This window comes from Buteo buteo, chromosome 11, assembly GCF_964188355.1.
Source record: "Buteo buteo chromosome 11, bButBut1.hap1.1, whole genome shotgun sequence".
In the NCBI taxonomy this organism is placed as follows: Eukaryota; Metazoa; Chordata; class Aves; order Accipitriformes; family Accipitridae; genus Buteo; species Buteo buteo.
This window is the reverse complement of record NC_134181.1, coordinates 12,483,156-12,500,453: the sequence shown is the minus strand read 5'-3', so window position 1 is coordinate 12,500,453 and position 17,298 is coordinate 12,483,156. Positions and strand designations below refer to the sequence as shown.

Sequence of the window (17,298 nt, the reverse complement as noted above, 5' to 3'; positions counted from 1 at the left end):
AGCCTGCATGCAGTTATGATGGGACAATGCTGAAGGACAGAACTGCACTTTGAAAACTCATAATGAAGTTAGTGGGAATTTTTTCCCTAATTTAAATGGCGTGAAAGCCTTACGCAGCTTTTTTCAGGTAAGTGATTGACTCTTGGTTATCCATCACATAAGCTAAAACATATCTTGGAACCTAATTTTAAATATACAACAAATTTCTTGGCCTTGCTGGAGCTTTTCTTCCCATCTTTTTCATTAAAAAACAACTGTAACTCCGTTGCTGTTGCTGGCCAAGGAGAGAAATGAAAGTACTGCCAGAGTACCCATTGCTGGTACTATGGTTTACATTTACATAAACAAGCTATCTTTTTTTCATTTTGTTGTTCTTATTATGGCCCTGGGACATGTATACTGAAGTAAAAAAAGCTGGAACTACAAATGGGTTTAGATGCAATGCTACAGAATGCTGTGTCATGCAGCTTTTTCACATTTTCTCTAATGCAAAACCTGGGAAAAGTCTCTGTGGTAGTATGTGGCATCCAGGTATTATCCTATTCACTGGGCTAAAATACCTTGCTCACTTCAGCTTAATAAAGCAGAAAAGCCTCATCAGAAGTTACTTTCCCCCATAAATAACCTGGTTATGTGTCATCCAACTGGTATCCCAAGATACCTTATCTGTTGTGAAGCACAAGTCTTACCAGACACCTTCCGTCCTCACTAGAGCTGGCCAACCCAGAGTGGGGCTGCTGCCAGCAGAAAGGGCACTGTGCTTGCTAGTGAACATTGCAGCTTTTGCAGAAACGGGACTGGACACACAACTTGTTGGGATAGATCTACACTGACCTAATGTTTGATGATTGTAACATTCCTGGGAATGGAGCCCTGCCCCACATCAGTGGGATTTGAATCACTCTGTCCTGTATCTTTGGCAAGTATTTACAGTCAGAATTATTGCAGAAAAGTTAATGCACCGTGCTGCTGTTCTTTTTTTGTCATCCCTTCTAGGCATATTTGGAAGAGAGCTGTCACACTGAGCCACTCAAAGTGAAACACCATTGATACTGACATGACTTAGCTAGCTAAAAAAACTCAGAACTGGTAAAACTAAGATGCTTTTTGCCCAAAAGCAAAACTTCAGGCACCTGACAAACTTAAAAGTTGAAATAAGAGATAACCTAGAAATTTGACATGCTTGCAGCACATCACATGGCTGCTGAACAGCAACTAAAAAGGTAGCAGCTTTAGACCCAAAATTTACTTAAGCAGAACTTGAGTCCTCCTGTGTTTCTGGTTCACAGTAGCTCTTTCTACAGTATTGAATCCAAGAGAAAACACAAATGTAAATACCATAAAGAAATTGAATTTAAAGTTTCATTCAACCATTTCCTATACACTATGGGTTTGTAAATGTTTGACTTAACACTTGTTGGGATTATGGGCAACTTGATACTACCATTAAGACTTTGCTACCATACAATCTAGTTGGAACACAGTGAGCAACAAGAATATTGATAAATAATATCCTTTTGCTGCATTGGCAAGTATAAAGCCAGTGTTACAGTATTATTATAATAATACAGTATTACTGATTGCTTGCTACAGTTTGATGTATTTTAATTTACATTTTATAATACAATTTTCAGGGATTAGTATCAATCTAGAAGTTCTTTAGTTTTTCTGTATATCACATCTTAAAACATTAAATCTCATTATCAACGGACATGTTGCCTAACTAATACATTGTTTCAGTGAGAATATGTTGAATAATACTCTCAGGTGTATCTATCTCCATCATGACATAGGATTTTTTTCGGTTTTTACACTTACATTGCTCTAGTCCCTGGCAAAAAGAGGCAGTAAAGAACGCTGTAGTGTAATACTTTCCAGCTATTACTGTATTTCAGGTGGTGTCCTTAGAATATTAGGCAAAACAGCACCAGATTCATCTTTTCTGAGTACTTCCAGACAGAGGATCAGGACAGAGGGTTTTTCTCCCACTCCATTTTTTTCTAGTGCTGTCCCCAAACACACACTGCAACAGGAAATATGACTTGTTAAAATATTATACAGAATTGGGAAAAAAATGTGGGGTTTATTTTCCCTACTGTCTAATCTTCTGCTATTTGAAACTTGAATAATAGGCATTAATATTTCAAAATGATGGCTATAGCTGATCAGGTATTCTAAAATGACTTAAAAGTAACAGTTACTCTTAGATACATTAACCACTATGTAAGGCTATCTAATGCTTTTCTATTACACAAGCTGTTTTCAGTTCAAATAACACTATTTCACCATGTAGATTGCATTAGTAGTTCATGAATGTCAGTGGAATTTGTACTGCCAGTAATCTGCAATCATTTCTGCAAAATGAAAACTCTTCAACTGACCCTAGTAACTTATCACATACAAACGTATTACACATATGCACAGTATCATAAAACACAGTAGAACTAAGACAACTGTTAACTCCCCCTCTTCCTAGTGCTGCTGCCTGTTGGCAACCGCTACACAGCCTGTCATTTAGTTCAAGATACCCAAGTTTTGGTTCTACAGAGAACAGGCTTATAGTGGTCCCAAATGTATTGAACATGCGTAACTACCGGACTTCTAAAGCTCTTAAATGACTATGTTCTGCAACTTTTTGTTCTGTGTAGATTTCACTTTGCATTGGCCTCTTTACAGGTAGTGGATAAACACAATTTCCATTGTAGGAAACGTCTTCCACAGCATTGCCTTTCTTAGAAATTTAAGTACATTATCTGACTTCCTTTACACAAAAACATACACATGCTCAAGTTATTTTTTCCTTTATTTACACTGTAAAATCACTTGTATGATCTCTGTACAGTATGTTCATTTTAACAAACACCTGACATGTATGATGTGGCAGTGATGCTATGAGTGATAAAAATGAGATAAATTTAACGCCCGTTGTAAAGCCCATAATTCTTCAGTTTCCATATTCTTACTTTAAGCATTTCCCACAAATGTACCACCTGCCTTTTTGCTCAAAAAGATGAGTATGCCTAGTCTGTTTGTTGTAAGTTGACTTATAGTAGAAATTTTTAACTATTTGGAGAGCTTAATCAGAGGAAGGAAGAAAAAAACATTGTTCTAAAAAATACTTAGGAAACATACTAAGTGTGTGAAGACAGATACTGAAAAATTTCCTGAATTCTAATGTCAATGGCTTCAAAGGTCGAATTACGAGGATGATTACTAGTTAACACAGTTTGTCCTGGCATCCCTGAGCATGTTTTGCTATGAATTTCATGCCTCTTTTTGCTCAAAATACTGACTTTGCCAATGAACCACAGCTGTGGAATGAAAAAGAAAAAAAAAACCAACTAACTATTGCCGGACTGTAAAATGGTGACGGAAAATCAACTGAATATTGAAAAACCAAACTCTATCCCTGCCTGTTCCGCTGAATTTGTATGGATTGTGTATTATTGGGAAATCTGCTTTCCATGATAGGATCTGGGAGATGGCATGTTGGTAAAGGCTTCAGAGGGAAACTTTTTTCTACAATAACTATCTTTAAAGACACTGCAAACAAAATTTACAATAAAGAATTTACTCTAAGTGTAGATTGTATCTCTCAAGTAGAATAAAGTCTGGTGTTGCCGTTATCTTTCTGCTACAGCGATAAAGGTCTTTTCCCCCTTGCATGTCTATGCTGCGGTTGATCAAGAAATACAATGGAACTTATAAGGAACTGCATACAAAATACACCTCTCCTGTACAGGATTCCCATTTAAATTTAAAAAGTCACTTCACGTATTTCTGGAACTACATGTGTGTGGAAAAGAAACACTAAGAATAAATTCTACGTCACTGTTTTAGAAAAGCATCCTCCACGCCTGTGTAAGGCCGGCGGGACCGCACCTCCCGCCCGGCGGCCGGCAGACCGCTGCCGGGGGGGCACATCCCGCCCGGCGGCCGGCAGACCGCTGCCGGGGGGGGCACATCCCGCCCTGCGGGCCTCAACCGCCCACCATCACCCCCGCCCCGCCCGCCTGGCCGGCTGGATTTTCGCGGCCCGCCGCAAGCCCGCCTTTTGAAATGTAAACCCCTTAAAGCCCGTTCGGGGCGGGGAGGGCCGAGTTTGAGACCGGGGCGCTTTCGCCTGCCGACAACCTCGTCCCCGCCGTCACTTCTATTTTCGCGGCAGAGGAGAGCCGGGCGCGCCCGCCGAGCCCCAGGGAGGGAGGGAGGGAGGTGCCGCCCCGCGCCCCGCCGCAGGGCGCGGACAGGCCGCCCCACCCGCAGCCCGGCCCCGCTCCTCAGCCCGCCCCCTCCCCAAAGCCGGCAGCTCCTCCCCGCGCCGGCCTGCCCCGACCGCCGGCGGCGGCGGCCGACGTGCCCACCGCCGCGCCCCTGCCCGCGGCCGAGCCCGGCGCCCCGGCTGCCGCTTGCCGCAGCCCCTCCGCTCCGCCTGGCGGGGGCGAACAAAAGGCGCCGCGGCCGCCCCTTTCCCTCCTCTCCTCTCGGCGGGCAGCGCCGGTAGGAGAAGCCGCCGCCCCGCTGCAGCTAACCCGCGGCCCTCGGAGCGCCGGCAGGTATCGGCCCCGCCGGGGGCGAGGGGGGTGCGGAGGGGAAGGGTTGGAGACGGGCGGACGGCGGAGCCGCCGCCAAGCAGGCCGCGCCGGGCCGCGCAGGCCGCGGCGAACCGCGCCTTCAGCGGCGGAAAGGCGGCGCTGTGTGGAGCTGCCCGCGCCCCGCGGGGCCCGCCCCGGCCGCCGGGGGAGCCGCGGCCCCAGGCCCGGCCCTCCTGCCTCCCCTTCCCGCTCTTGCCCAGCGCCGGGGGCCGCTTCCCTCTCCCCGACGGCCAGCGGCGGCTCAGGCGCGCTCGTCCTCGGCCGCCCTCTGGCCTGTCCGGCGCGCTGCCCCGCCGCCACCGACGGCCTGCCCGTCGTGCCCCCCTCCCAGGCCCGGCCTGCAGCCGCAGAGCCTGCCGCCGCCCCAGGCCTCGCCTCGCCTCGCCTGGCCTCACCTCAGGCAGCTGTGGGGACGGAGGCGGGACGTTCCCCTCCCGGCACCCTGTCGAGGCTCTCCCCGCGTGTGCTGGCAAAAGCGTTCCCTTGGGCATGAGGCGTTGAGGAAAGCTGGCCGAGACTGGCAGTGCAAAGAAATAGCATGATTATGATGACCATCTTGCCTGTATTAATTAATTGTCAGGTTTTCTACAAACCAGCTATTTAAGAACAACTCAAGATGCATGCTCGCGTAGTCTCTTCTTCTGTTTTCCCGGGCATGCGGGGAGGAGGTGAAGCTAATCCACTGCAAAGGCTTTACAACAACGGAGTTGTGTGGTTGAGATGTATTTCTTGGAGCGTTACCATTACCAGTCAGTTACACCAGTGGTAACGCAAATATCAGTGTTTGCGCTCTGGGAATGGTAGCAGATTTTTGCATTCAGGATGGGATGTCGTTGATTTTCAAATGTAGAATGGCAGGTTGAAGCAGTTTTATGTATGGACCATGCTCACAGAGCAGAGAGTACCTGGGAATTGATGGGGAGGACTAGCTGCTCTTCTTTTTGTCTTTTTTTGTAATGTTCTCAAATTTTATGGTACTTTAATAATATAAAACATCAAGGATTTTTTTAATGTTGTCTCTCTAGTCTTTTATAGCACATGTTCTCTGGCATCATTTTTGCGTTTTACAGCCCCCTTTTTCGGGATTTCCTGAAAGCCAAGATTTAAACAACTGGCTTTCTATTTTAGGTGCCCAACTAAAATACACTCCCTAAAAGGACTAATTTTTCTTTGAAGGGCTTACGCTTTTTTCAAAGAAGGGCAGCCTGGTGTGCATTTTGAGTCAAGGGCCAAAGGTGTCAGCAGTCAGTGAATCATGCTGAAAACCTGGACAACAGTATGTAGCATTGTGAACTTAAGCTTTACAAATTTAAGATAATGTTTTGTATACTTTCATCTGCACTCTGAGTTGTAACAGTTAAAAAAAATCCTGCATTTTTGTAAGATACACTTTTACGACAGTATAGCTCTGTAAGTCAAAGTCTCTGAGGGCCGTAAAATATGGTTCTGTTTTCAGATATTTCATACAGTATTCAGTGAATGTTTGGGTAGGAAGATGCATTGCTTGTATGTGTCCATTTAGGAGTCAGACTGAAGAATAATGAATTAAAGTGACTGACATCATGACAACCATAAGACAGAGAAGGGTCGGAAAAGGCACAGAAGCGGATGACGATCAGCCTTCAGAGGAGAAGAATTTGAAGCCTGATGGGAAAATTCTGTCTGGTGGGTAAATGAAAAGTATTGTAACATTATGGCTTTTTAGTAGTGCGTAGCTTTTGGTATTCTATCCTAAGCACAGGTTAGAACTAGGTATGTACCAAATACATTTTCACACTTGAATATCCGTCACCAAAATTAATTCGATGAGACAGAGGGCATGCAGATTACTGCATGTCAGTCTCATCTTTATTTTAAAGTCCTAACTTAAATTCGTGATAAATCTTTTTTTTCAATTTAGTATCAGTGACACACTATCACATTTCATATAGTTATCTTAGGTTCTTGAACGAATCCCAGTTCAAATCATTAGTAACTTAAAAGGATTTCAAGACCTCTAATGAGTTGTAGTTAAATATAAGCAGATTGCACATGAAATCTGAATTTAACTGCAAACCCTTGCTTTTTGAATATAGGGCAGACTTGCTAAGTAAATTTAAAAGAGAGACATTAAGTATCTTAATTCGAGGATCTGTTTAAGTAATGAAATACTGACATTTTTGTTTGGAATTAGCTCTTTAGAGTTGGCAAAGTTTGTTGGGTTTGGGTTTTTTTTAATTAACTTATTTTAAGGGATGTTTTGATCTAAATTCCAAACGTTTCTATATGTGCAATTTGGGTAGATGAAAGGAAAATTGTTGTTTCTACACAAGTACACTTAGGCTAAATACAAAATGGGAAAGTGATCATAGTTCTCATCCAGCCCAGCCCTCAGTTCTGTTGAATTGCGTATTTGGTACCCATTATGTAGATGATGCATACAGGATGAAATAGCCATTCCGAAGATATAATTCCAGATCACTAATATTCATATTAAGCCCTATATAAACATTAAAAAAAACACCAAAACCTCTAAAAAACCAGGAATATAAGAGTAAGATAAATCAATTGAGCCACCTAGAAATGCAACCTTTCTTTCCCATCGTTCCATCTATAATCTTACTCTGATGTCAACAGGAGGTCGTCTGCAATTCAGAGCATGACACCATTATCCAAGGCTGCTTTCGCTGCTGTTCAGTCTCTCGTGGGTATTTAGTGAGACTTCTGAACCTTCAGTGTTGTTTTTTACAACTATTAAGCAAATCCCCAAAAACCAGGCAACAGTTTTAAGATGTTAGAAGATTTTTATTTCTTACTTTGTAATCTGTCATCCTGTATTGCCTTAATTAAAAAAGGTGCTCTGGAGGGTATTCCAATTTAGATTTACAAATTAGATATGGTATTTATCTAGATTTGTATATGATCGTGGTGTTTTTAAAGTATAACTACATTTTACCAATTAAGGCACACCTTATTTCACTTTGCATGTAAATAAAATACTCTGAGTTTGCTATGTTAGAAAATGAAGAACACATCTCCATAAAGACCTCTTGAAACCATTTGTCCTGTTACCTACAGAATATAAACTGTAGTAGCACAGGCAATGTATAAATGAGTTTCCAAAATTCCTTTAAGTTGAATTAGGTGTTTCACAATTACAGAGTGAAATATTTGTCTTCTAAGGTCATACAGGTGGAAAGCTGTGGAATATACTCTCAATAACTGTTGGTGGAATTGTTGCCATCTCTCTTGGACTTCTTACTTCTGTTTATGTTGCTACACTGCATGAAAATGACCTGTGGTTTTCCAATATTAAGGTAACAGTATTTTTCATAGTTTCATCAGTGCTTTCATAGAGCATTAATATGAGTGTTAGTCGAAATTTCATTTATTTATATATTTGTCTTGTAACTTGCTCAAAACCATCGAATATTTCATTTTTTAACATTTAATTTAAAAAAAGCTGTGCTTCCCTTCCACCCATTTTTAAATACATGATCTCTTCTATAAATAACTTCCCCCAATTTTTCTCTAAAAGCATTGCTACACAGCTCTTGCTTGAGTTGTAGCTATGGTTCTTCCAATCATTGATCATTATCTAGAATAGAATTTCAACAATCTACTATATGTTGCTCTATCATCATCTTTCTTTTATCCAAAACAATCCAAAACCAAACAAAAAACAGTTAAAACAAACAATATGCAAAATCTTGGCATGCAGTTCGTTAATTGTATTTATACTGTGATCTTGTAATACAGTTTAGGCACAGTCTCTTACTATTCAATACTAATTTTATATAATGTTATCCTAAATGTGCAAACCTCAAAACATATTTCAGACGTTCACCAATGTAAAACCAACCTCTATAATGTAGGAGAATTTTCATTCCTAAGGTCCAGGACTGACTAGTTTTTTCCTAGAATTATTGCATGGGAAAATAATGCAGCTGTACACATATCTAAATTTAACCAGAGAAAAGAAACAGGTGAGTCATTTTCCTTTTAGATGCCTAAAATTCACTCTGTTAGGTCTTTGTATTACATTATTCAAGAGCACATATATTTAATTGGAATACTTACATTGCTACATGTTCTTTCTGGTACTACGCACTTTTTCTGTCTGAGAAACATTTACATACCTGTAATAAAAATAGTTGGCACTAAGTGAAACAATTGCTGTTGTATTATACATATAATACTGTTTTGTACTCACTGTCATCTTCCTTTGAATATATAGATAGATCGTATATATATTGAAGGTATACCTTAAGTTTGCCTTTTCCTTCTGAAAGCAAGTGTTGATTCATTCCACGAGTATTGTATATTTCAAAGTACAAACAGGGTCTTGTGGCAATGTATGAACATAACAATACAGCATTTTTATTCTGTTGAACTGATACAGAGGGACACAAAGCTCACTGAGAAAAGCAAGTCTGTAGTTGCAATTAAGTTGCCCCCCGATGAATGAAATGCTCATCTTACTTGATAATTATTGTTTTCATTTTAAGTACACTACAATGCCATTAGATATCAAAACTGAAATAAACCCCTCTAGATACTTTTAGTCTGGATTCTGTTCTCTGTAGCTCTCATTTCATCCTAAGAAGTTGATACGATAACTAGTAACATTGGAACATGAGCAATTTCAGCCAATTTGATGGAAAGATTCTAAAAAGCATTAAGTTCATCTACCAGCAGGTTAAAAGAGAAAGAGATGCAGATATTCTCTGATCTCACGTTATACCTTCTTCAGTAAGTTGTTAACTCCACCAGAGAATGCATGTGTCTACAGTGCTGATTTTAAACTGAAAACAACAGGAAAAGCTTCAATGAGATTTCACATATTATTAGAGAGAAAATAACCAGTTGTAACACAGAGCCAAAAGTGATCAGGATTCATACATACTCTTGACTTTTTGGAGCTATGAGTGTATACTGTTTGTCTTTTGCATGTATGCGCTCTCAATTTACGCTATTTCTAAGGATATCTTCCCAAATAGAAGGCTATAGCTCTAACTTGATTGATCAGACAGATGCAATTTATTTTGTAAACACTTACGTCCCAAGCAAGATTCAAAGGTACTTTTAAAGGCTTGTTCTCAAATTGCTTATTACAGCTTGAGACCTGTCCTGGTTTCAGCTGGGATAGAGTTAATTGTCTTCGTAGTACCTGGTCAGGTGCTATGTTTTGAGTTAGGTATGCGAAGAATGTTGATAACACTGATGTTTTCAGTTGTTGCTAAGTAGTGTTTAGACTAAAGTCAAGGATTTTTCAGCTTCTCATGCCCAGCCAGTGAGAAAGCTGGAGGGGCACAAGAAGCTGGCACAGGACATAGCCAGGGCAGCTGACCCAAACTGGCCAACAGGCTATTCCATACCATGGGATGTCCCATTTAGTATAGGAACTGGGAAGTGGGGGCGCGGAATCACCGCTTGGGCACAGACTGGGTGTCAATCGGCAGGTGGTGAGCAATTGCCCTGCGCATCATTTGTACATTCCAATCCTTTTATTACTACTGTTGTCATTTTATTAGTGTTATCATTATCATTATTAGTTTCTTCTTTTCTGTTCTATTAAACCGTTCTTATCTCAACCCACGGGTTTTGCTTCTTTTCCCGTTTTTCTCCCCCATCCCACTGGATGGGGGGCAGTGAGTGAGCAGCTGCGTGGTGCTTAGTTGCTGGCTGGGGTTAAACCACAAGAAGACCAAACAGGTAGTATCCCCTGCACTTCATTTGCAAATACAAAGAATGTTGGCGATGAGTCAAGTCTGATCAAATTTTCTGCAGTTCTCTGCCAAGTCAGAACTGACTGTGCTCTCACTTTGATTAACACAAAGCTTTCTCAGGTTTTACTGTTAACTTAAAAAATACAGTCTAGGCTTGTTTTCCTGCCGGTATCCATATCAGAGCATCATAAGTGAGATAAGCAAGATAAGAAATCTAAACTGTATATTTTGATACATTTTCTCTTAACTAAGCAGAGAAAGAATACATGAGAATATATGTGGATGAGATAAAGTTTAAAGAAAATACTGTTTTATGAGTAGTGTGTGAAGAGAAGACTGCATGTGAAGAGCCTGTGAAATTTCCTGTGAAGCTGAGATGGGAAGGTTCATCCTTACATCTATAAAACAGTATATAGACATCTCTGTGCCTATATGTATGAGTGGACATTGTAGTATCTCTAGATGTACGTACATGTTTTCCAGCATTTCTGAACTGGCTAGTCTTATAATTACAGCACATACCATATACTAATAAAAGACAAGAATAAAATACACTATGGTACAATCTGAGATCCTCAATAATTATGTTGAAAATAAATGGAAAATTTGCTCTTTTTTTTCCTAACATTGTATAGTTTTCTAAAAATTTTGAAGGAGAAAGTTTTATTTTGATGCGTACCCCAGCCCTAAGTCTCAGAATGGAGGACTGTAGTCTAATCCTTGGCACACAATTATTGCATGCCTTGCTTAATGAAGTGCAGAGGTTATTTAGTTTTATTTTATTTTTATTAAACATTACATATAGAAGAAATGGAAGCAATGCTAATACGCATTCAGTGTTTCATTAACTCCCATGCCTATGAAACATAGTAACTTCAGTTACTCTGAATTGACTGTAAACAGTGCAAATTTGGGGATTTTATGTTACTGAACTCTGACGTAAAAATTATTTAACAACATATTATCCCCCTGAACTTTTCCTTTCTTCTAATAAGCTACAGTTATTCAGATAGTAAGAATTCATACTCAAAAGGGTATGTATGGCTACTAAATTAATGTAGTGAGATGTAATGGGAGGCTTGCCATTTTTGTACATGAAGGTACCTTTCTCTTTGTACATCAGAAAGAGGTCTGCAGTGTTTATCTGACACTTTTGCACTAACCTAGACAGAGGTTTTTACATATACCATTTAGGTACAAAAGGTGGAATTTTTGTTCTGAAGACCCCATTGATATATGAACATCACGATTGCTTAGTTACAAAATTGTGCAGTTTGCCAATTGTATGCAACCCTAAAAATTAAGAGAGTTCATTATGCAAAGTCATGATTCTTGACTTCTAAGTAATGGAAGTCACAACTTGCACATACCTTGTAGTGATTACCTTTCTGTAATTTCAATTGCAATTCGTAGAAAGCCAGTTCAGATTTGGGTGTCTTCCAGCAATGGTTCACCCAGCTAGAAAAACTGTTCTGTGGTTGTTATACTGTTTTCTTCTATTTCAAATATGGCTTTCAACAGTGCATTGATTTCAGCTGCTGTATTATGTGTGAATCTTGTTCTTATTTGCTAATAAATTTGCCAGCTATTATAAATCCATGGTCATTGGAGAAAGATGTAATACTGTTTCCTTATCAGAAAAACTGAAAATGCAGATCTCGAAGAGTGGTTTATGCTAGGAAAGAGGTACATGATTGGTATTCTTTTTTTTTTATTCCAAGACCTCCTGAAAGAACTATGAAAAAAAATGAGTACAGAATACTGTGTCATATACTCAGAAGCTGTGTTTGTGTATGCTTCCAGCAGGGATCACAGAAGGTTATAATCACTTACCTTGACCACACAATTTTGAGGAAAAGAGTTTGAATCTCTTCTCATATGCATTAAACCAACAAAGATTTCTGTTTATAACGGTGACAGCCAAAACAGATTCCTTAGCCAAAAATTATTTCTCAAGTTTTCTGAAAACTTATTACACTGCACATATAAAACAGCTGATCTATATTCAGTAATTTTCAACAGCAGTTTAGTGACTACTCCTCAAGTATAGTATCTTTTCAGAACAGGATCTGCTATGAAAATAACAAAATGGGGGGCAGGGGGAGAATTGCATCACCTCTTCTGTCAGTTGTTATATTGCTTGTTCAAATGCAAACTCTGAAGAAACCTTGAGCGGGAATGAGTCAAGGCCACGTAGCAAATTAATACTGTAACACAAACAGGTAAACTTCAGAGCTTCCATTTGTTCATCATCACTTCCGAGTAAGCATTTAGACTACTGTTACTGAATTTTCCTTTAGTAAAAATATCAAATTTTAAATTTTTCAGACATGCACGATAAGAATCCTGGTATTCCTTCTCTGAAGTGCTTATATTCTCCCTTTTTACATTTTGAATATAAAAGAAAGATGAAAAAAGGTGGGGAAACGGGTAGCCAGCTAATTAGAATTCTACAAAGTGAATGCGTAAGCTGTAAAAAGAAGGGCAATCCAATATTTTGGTGGTGTTTTTGCAAAGAAGTACCTGTCAAGTAGTTACGGGTACTTTTACTCCGGATCAAAAGTCTGATCTGAGTAGGAACCACGCCATTCTAAAAGATGGGCCTGAGGTTAACCAGCAAAGAGACCATGCACAGGTATTAAATACGTTTGCTGAAGGCATGATTCACAACCAGGAACACTGATAGCAGCTGTGTGTTGAGTTTCCATTTGTATGGTTGAGACTATTTTCAAATCTTTCTGATCTTAAATTGAACAACTAAAAATTATTTTCAATTACACGGATTGTGCTTTAGCTTTGTCAAAAAAGAAGAGTAATTGGAACTTTGCTTATGCTCTTTATAGAAAAACTCAACTCAGACTTCGCTTGCTCAGTATTCTGAATGACTTGGTTAAGGAGATTGAGGAAACCTATTTTTTGCACTGCCCTTGAGACGAAAAGTCCTTTGTATTTTGTTTTGAATGCTTAATATTGTTAGGATACAATTGCATAAATTGAAATCATATGCAACTATATATGTATCCTGGAGGATAGTGTTCTTTTTTTTTTTCCTTGGAACAGTGGCAACTTCTTTGTTAAACACTCACAAATTTAACATCCAGAAAGATAAACATGTGCTTTTATAATGCTTACCCATAAGTCTGTATGTTTTTATTGACATGGAATACTAGGAAAACTATAAACTGCTGTAGAACTGGAAAAGTATTGTGAGTAAATAAAACAGATGTTATCTTAGCATGAAACAGATGTAAAACTCACTAGTGTTTGTCTCATAAAGTATAGCATTTGGTTGAATACAGCTGGTGCCAGGATTACAAATTAATCATGTTTGAATGCATTTTTGCTGATTAGATCCCCCTCTGTGACTACTGTCTCCCCCTTAATAAATTCCAAATGTTAGCATTCCTTCTTTTTTCTTTTTTTTTTTTTGTATGAGCCCTGAGAATCACCCACTTTTTAGTATTAGAAAACTTTTCAGTAGTGATGAATTTGAAACTAGAGCTTGTTCAAAATCCAGCTTTCTCATTTTGCTAAGTGTGTGGCTTTTGGTATTTAGTGCCAATGTCAGTTTCTTCTGCTGGTATTAGCATGATTTGTATGTTGTAGAGCAGCTGGAGAGTTTAATTGTGAACTTACATTGAATCAGATGCATTTTTATGTGTTGATTTTTCTCAGACCAGAACTAATATTGGTTTAGTTTGTCAACAGTTGACTTAAATAAAACACATGTTTAGAGATAAGATTCTATACTGGGCAGTAGAGGAGGGAGGAACATGATTTTTTATCTAGCTTTATGTTAGCTCTGAAATAGTATTGATTCTGTTCCAGCAAAAGAGGTGGGACTGTATAAGAAAGATGAAAGGCTTGGGATTCTGTGCAAGGTTGCATTAACCAGAATGGCATTCATAAAAATATCAGAAAACAGTAACATTGTTATTTCAGTAATGTTCTTTTGTAAAGAAAGCTGAATTAATAAGATTATCTTTAGAAATCTCACTTAAATTTCTTAATGACTTGCTTGCATCACATACAGGAATCTCATTGGATTTTCAAATCTGGTTAGAAATGTTTTCTAATTTACTGCTTATCAGAGATATTTGCTGGCATGTTTTTATATAAACTACTAAAAAGATCACTAATAATAAAACAGTTTTGTACAAGATGCCTATTATTTCTCTTCATATTGCTTGTTCATGCAGTCTTATTTTGTTTAAGTGTGGTCGCCCAAGGCTCTGAATTTGTTAAATTTCATTAGGTCTTCACAACTAATGAGTTAACAAAAGGAGGTGAATTCCAAAGCAAAGATCCTGTACTGAGAGCAGTTTTCTCTAGGAGAGCTTTCATATCTCACTAGACTCCACATGCTGCAATATCAGCCAGGAAAGAGGCACAGTTTGAAGTGTACCTAGTTTAAATAATTTGAACATTTTTAAATTAAAAATAATAACTTTAACTACAGCTAAAAAGAGGTAAATAATCGCCTTTCCTTTAATCTGTAATTGAAGTATGAAAGTGATGAACAGCTGGCTTCCTCCAAGAAACAGCATTTAACAAGTGGGAAGCAGCATACCCTGCCAGCTGAAATCTCAGAGTAGCTGACAGTAGCATTATGGTGCAGTCCCAAGTATAGCACACTGAATTAATTGAGCCTTAAGGTGGTAACGCCATGGAACACTATGGGTTATCTACATCTGGAAGGAAAGGTTAAATACATGGAGCAAGCATATGCAGTTTTAAAGTCCAGCTGTTGGCCACTGCGCCTATCTAAACATTGAATATCACAAAAAAAATAGCAAAAGATCAAAAGTTTCCGAACAGCATATCAGAATCACAAAAGGCATATACGTTTCCCCAGTTCACAGAGGCATTGACACCTCAGCCATTTGCCTCTCACCCTAATTTGTCCATGTAGTTTACCTTTACTTGAACTAAGTTGCATAGAATGCACTAACTCAAAGATTCAAGCCACTGTATAGGTCAGTTTCCCTAGTGCAGCAAGAATTTCAGTTGAAGGCAGCTTCCTATGATTGTGAAAAGCAAATGGAAAGTGAATTTACTATTGAACTTTCACTTGCAGGAAGTCGAAAGAGAAATTTCATTCAGAACAGAATGTGGACTTTATTATTCCTACTACAAACAAATGATTCAGGCTGCTTCCATCCAGCAAGGTATTGTAATCTGTAAAGTAAGTTTTACTTCATGTTGCCAGCTGACTATTTTTAATATTTTTTTCAAATATAATTGAGAACAAGGAATACCATAACTGTGAAAGATAGTGTAACTATTGTACTGGAGACAGATTTATTCTGTTCATATGCCAGGGAGCCACTAAATTACGAACATAATAAATTTCACAGTGATACATTGGTTTCTGTGCCACACCTTCACATTCTGATGAAGGCAATCACTTTGAGGGACAACTCTCATATCTGTTAAGGTTTCAACCTTGCTGGTTTATTCAGTATATTACTTTCATTTTTATTCTTCCCTTGTTCAATTTGAATTATGAACTATTTGTGGGAAGGGGCAATTTTTTTGCTATATGCCCAGACAGTAAATGACACAATGAGCAGCTTCCAAGAAAGTCATATATGATGATGGGGTTTTCTGTGACAGTCTCATGTTTCCTAGATACTTAACTATCGCTCCCTAGCAATTTTGCTTATACTACACATTTGTCGATATTAACATCACCTGTGTTCAAAGTAGTGACAGGAATGGTTCTCAAGATCCAGTATGTACCACAGATTCTATGCTAGGAATGTAAGTGTAAAAATAAATGTTTTATTCATTACTAAATACATAGTACTTGAATTAGCACTCTGAGCCACATTTGAAGCAGGGAAACTGAAGACCTCAGAAGGTCATGTTGATTCAGAGGTAATGTGATCTGAATCCTTGACTCCGAGCTTGCAGTTTTTGATGAGACATCCTAAAATACCTTTGAAAAAGTTATTCACTGTTCAAATGAAGATGGAGGGGGAAAATGACAATCTCCTATTTCAATTTCTCTTTATCGTTAAGGTTTACATGGTTTAGTATATGACAATAAAACTGAATCTGTGAGGACAATTAACATACTTGAAAGAATGAATGTTTACCAGGAGGTGTTTCTCAGCATTCTGTATAGGATTCTTCCAATTCAGGTAGGCATTTATTTATGGCTTTAGATTGTAAGTGCATTATGAAGATTGCGCAGTGAACCATAGCTCCCCTTTTTAGTTATTTTCTAATTAGAAATATTCCTGATACCTTTTTAATTTGTAAAAGCAAAACCTAATTCATATTAAGTGTAATCCCCCCCATGAGTGTTTTATGTCAACATCAGTATTCTTGTGTTTTACAGCAATACCTAGAGCCCGTTTATTTTTATATCTACACTTTGTTTGGACTTCAGGCAGTTTATGTCATTGCTCTGTATGTAACAAGCTGGCTTCTTAGTGGAACATGGCTTTCAGGGTTGTTGGCAGCTTGCTGGTATATTACAAACAGGTAAGTGAAATTAAACATTTGATCTTTCTAAAATTGTACCTCATGTCAAAGGTAAGGCATTAAACCTTCAAATGCGTGATTAATTGGACAAAAAATGAAACTATAAGGCCTTTCTCCAGATTAGCCAGAAAATGGGAAAAAAAATGTTTAAATAATACAAAATAATTAGCAAGTAATCATAAATGAGCTGACATAGCAGACTAGAATTTTAAAGTTTCAAGAAGTTTGAGTAGAAAATTTTGGCTTAAATTGTTCTCTGAAAGTGGACTACATCTTTCAGATGTGTCTGGATCTACAGATGATGCACCCTGTCTTCTCCAGCCTAGGATCCCTTAGATGTTAAAGACACCTGCATATATGCCCTTCAGGTCTCCTCACTGCCCCACACCCAACCTCCAGGGATTCCTTCAACAACCTAAGATCATCAGAAGTTCAGCTTCTCTGGTCCCTTATTCCTGTAGACATCTCCTGCACTAAGACTCACAGAAAAAAGATGGTAATTG

At 38.9% G+C, this 17,298-nt stretch overlaps 1 protein-coding gene across 10 annotated transcripts in view; it reads left to right on the top strand.

Annotated features, from left to right (window-relative positions):
- Nucleotides 1-4,310: 4,310 nt before the first annotated feature.
- The window catches only part of DPY19L3 (dpy-19 like C-mannosyltransferase 3), a 59,892-nt gene continuing 46,904 nt past the window's right edge, over nt 4,311-17,298 (top strand). For 8 of the 10 annotated variants that reach the window (XR_012652192.1, XR_012652195.1, XR_012652193.1 and 5 more), the window contains exons 1-6: nt 4,311-4,556; nt 6,118-6,260; nt 7,758-7,891; nt 15,381-15,471; nt 16,328-16,449; nt 16,650-16,795. Coding sequence is in view for 6 of the 10 variants with exons in the window: in XM_075040110.1 (XP_074896211.1) it covers nt 6,158-6,260; nt 7,758-7,891; nt 15,381-15,471; nt 16,328-16,449; nt 16,650-16,795 (596 nt within the window). In the remaining 4 variants the exon portion in view is untranslated. Of the gene's footprint in view, nt 4,557-6,117; nt 6,261-7,757; nt 7,892-15,380; nt 15,489-16,327; nt 16,450-16,649; nt 16,796-17,298 lie in introns of those variants that run through there. The other 2 variants (XM_075040109.1, XM_075040111.1) reach the window with 2 other exon arrangements.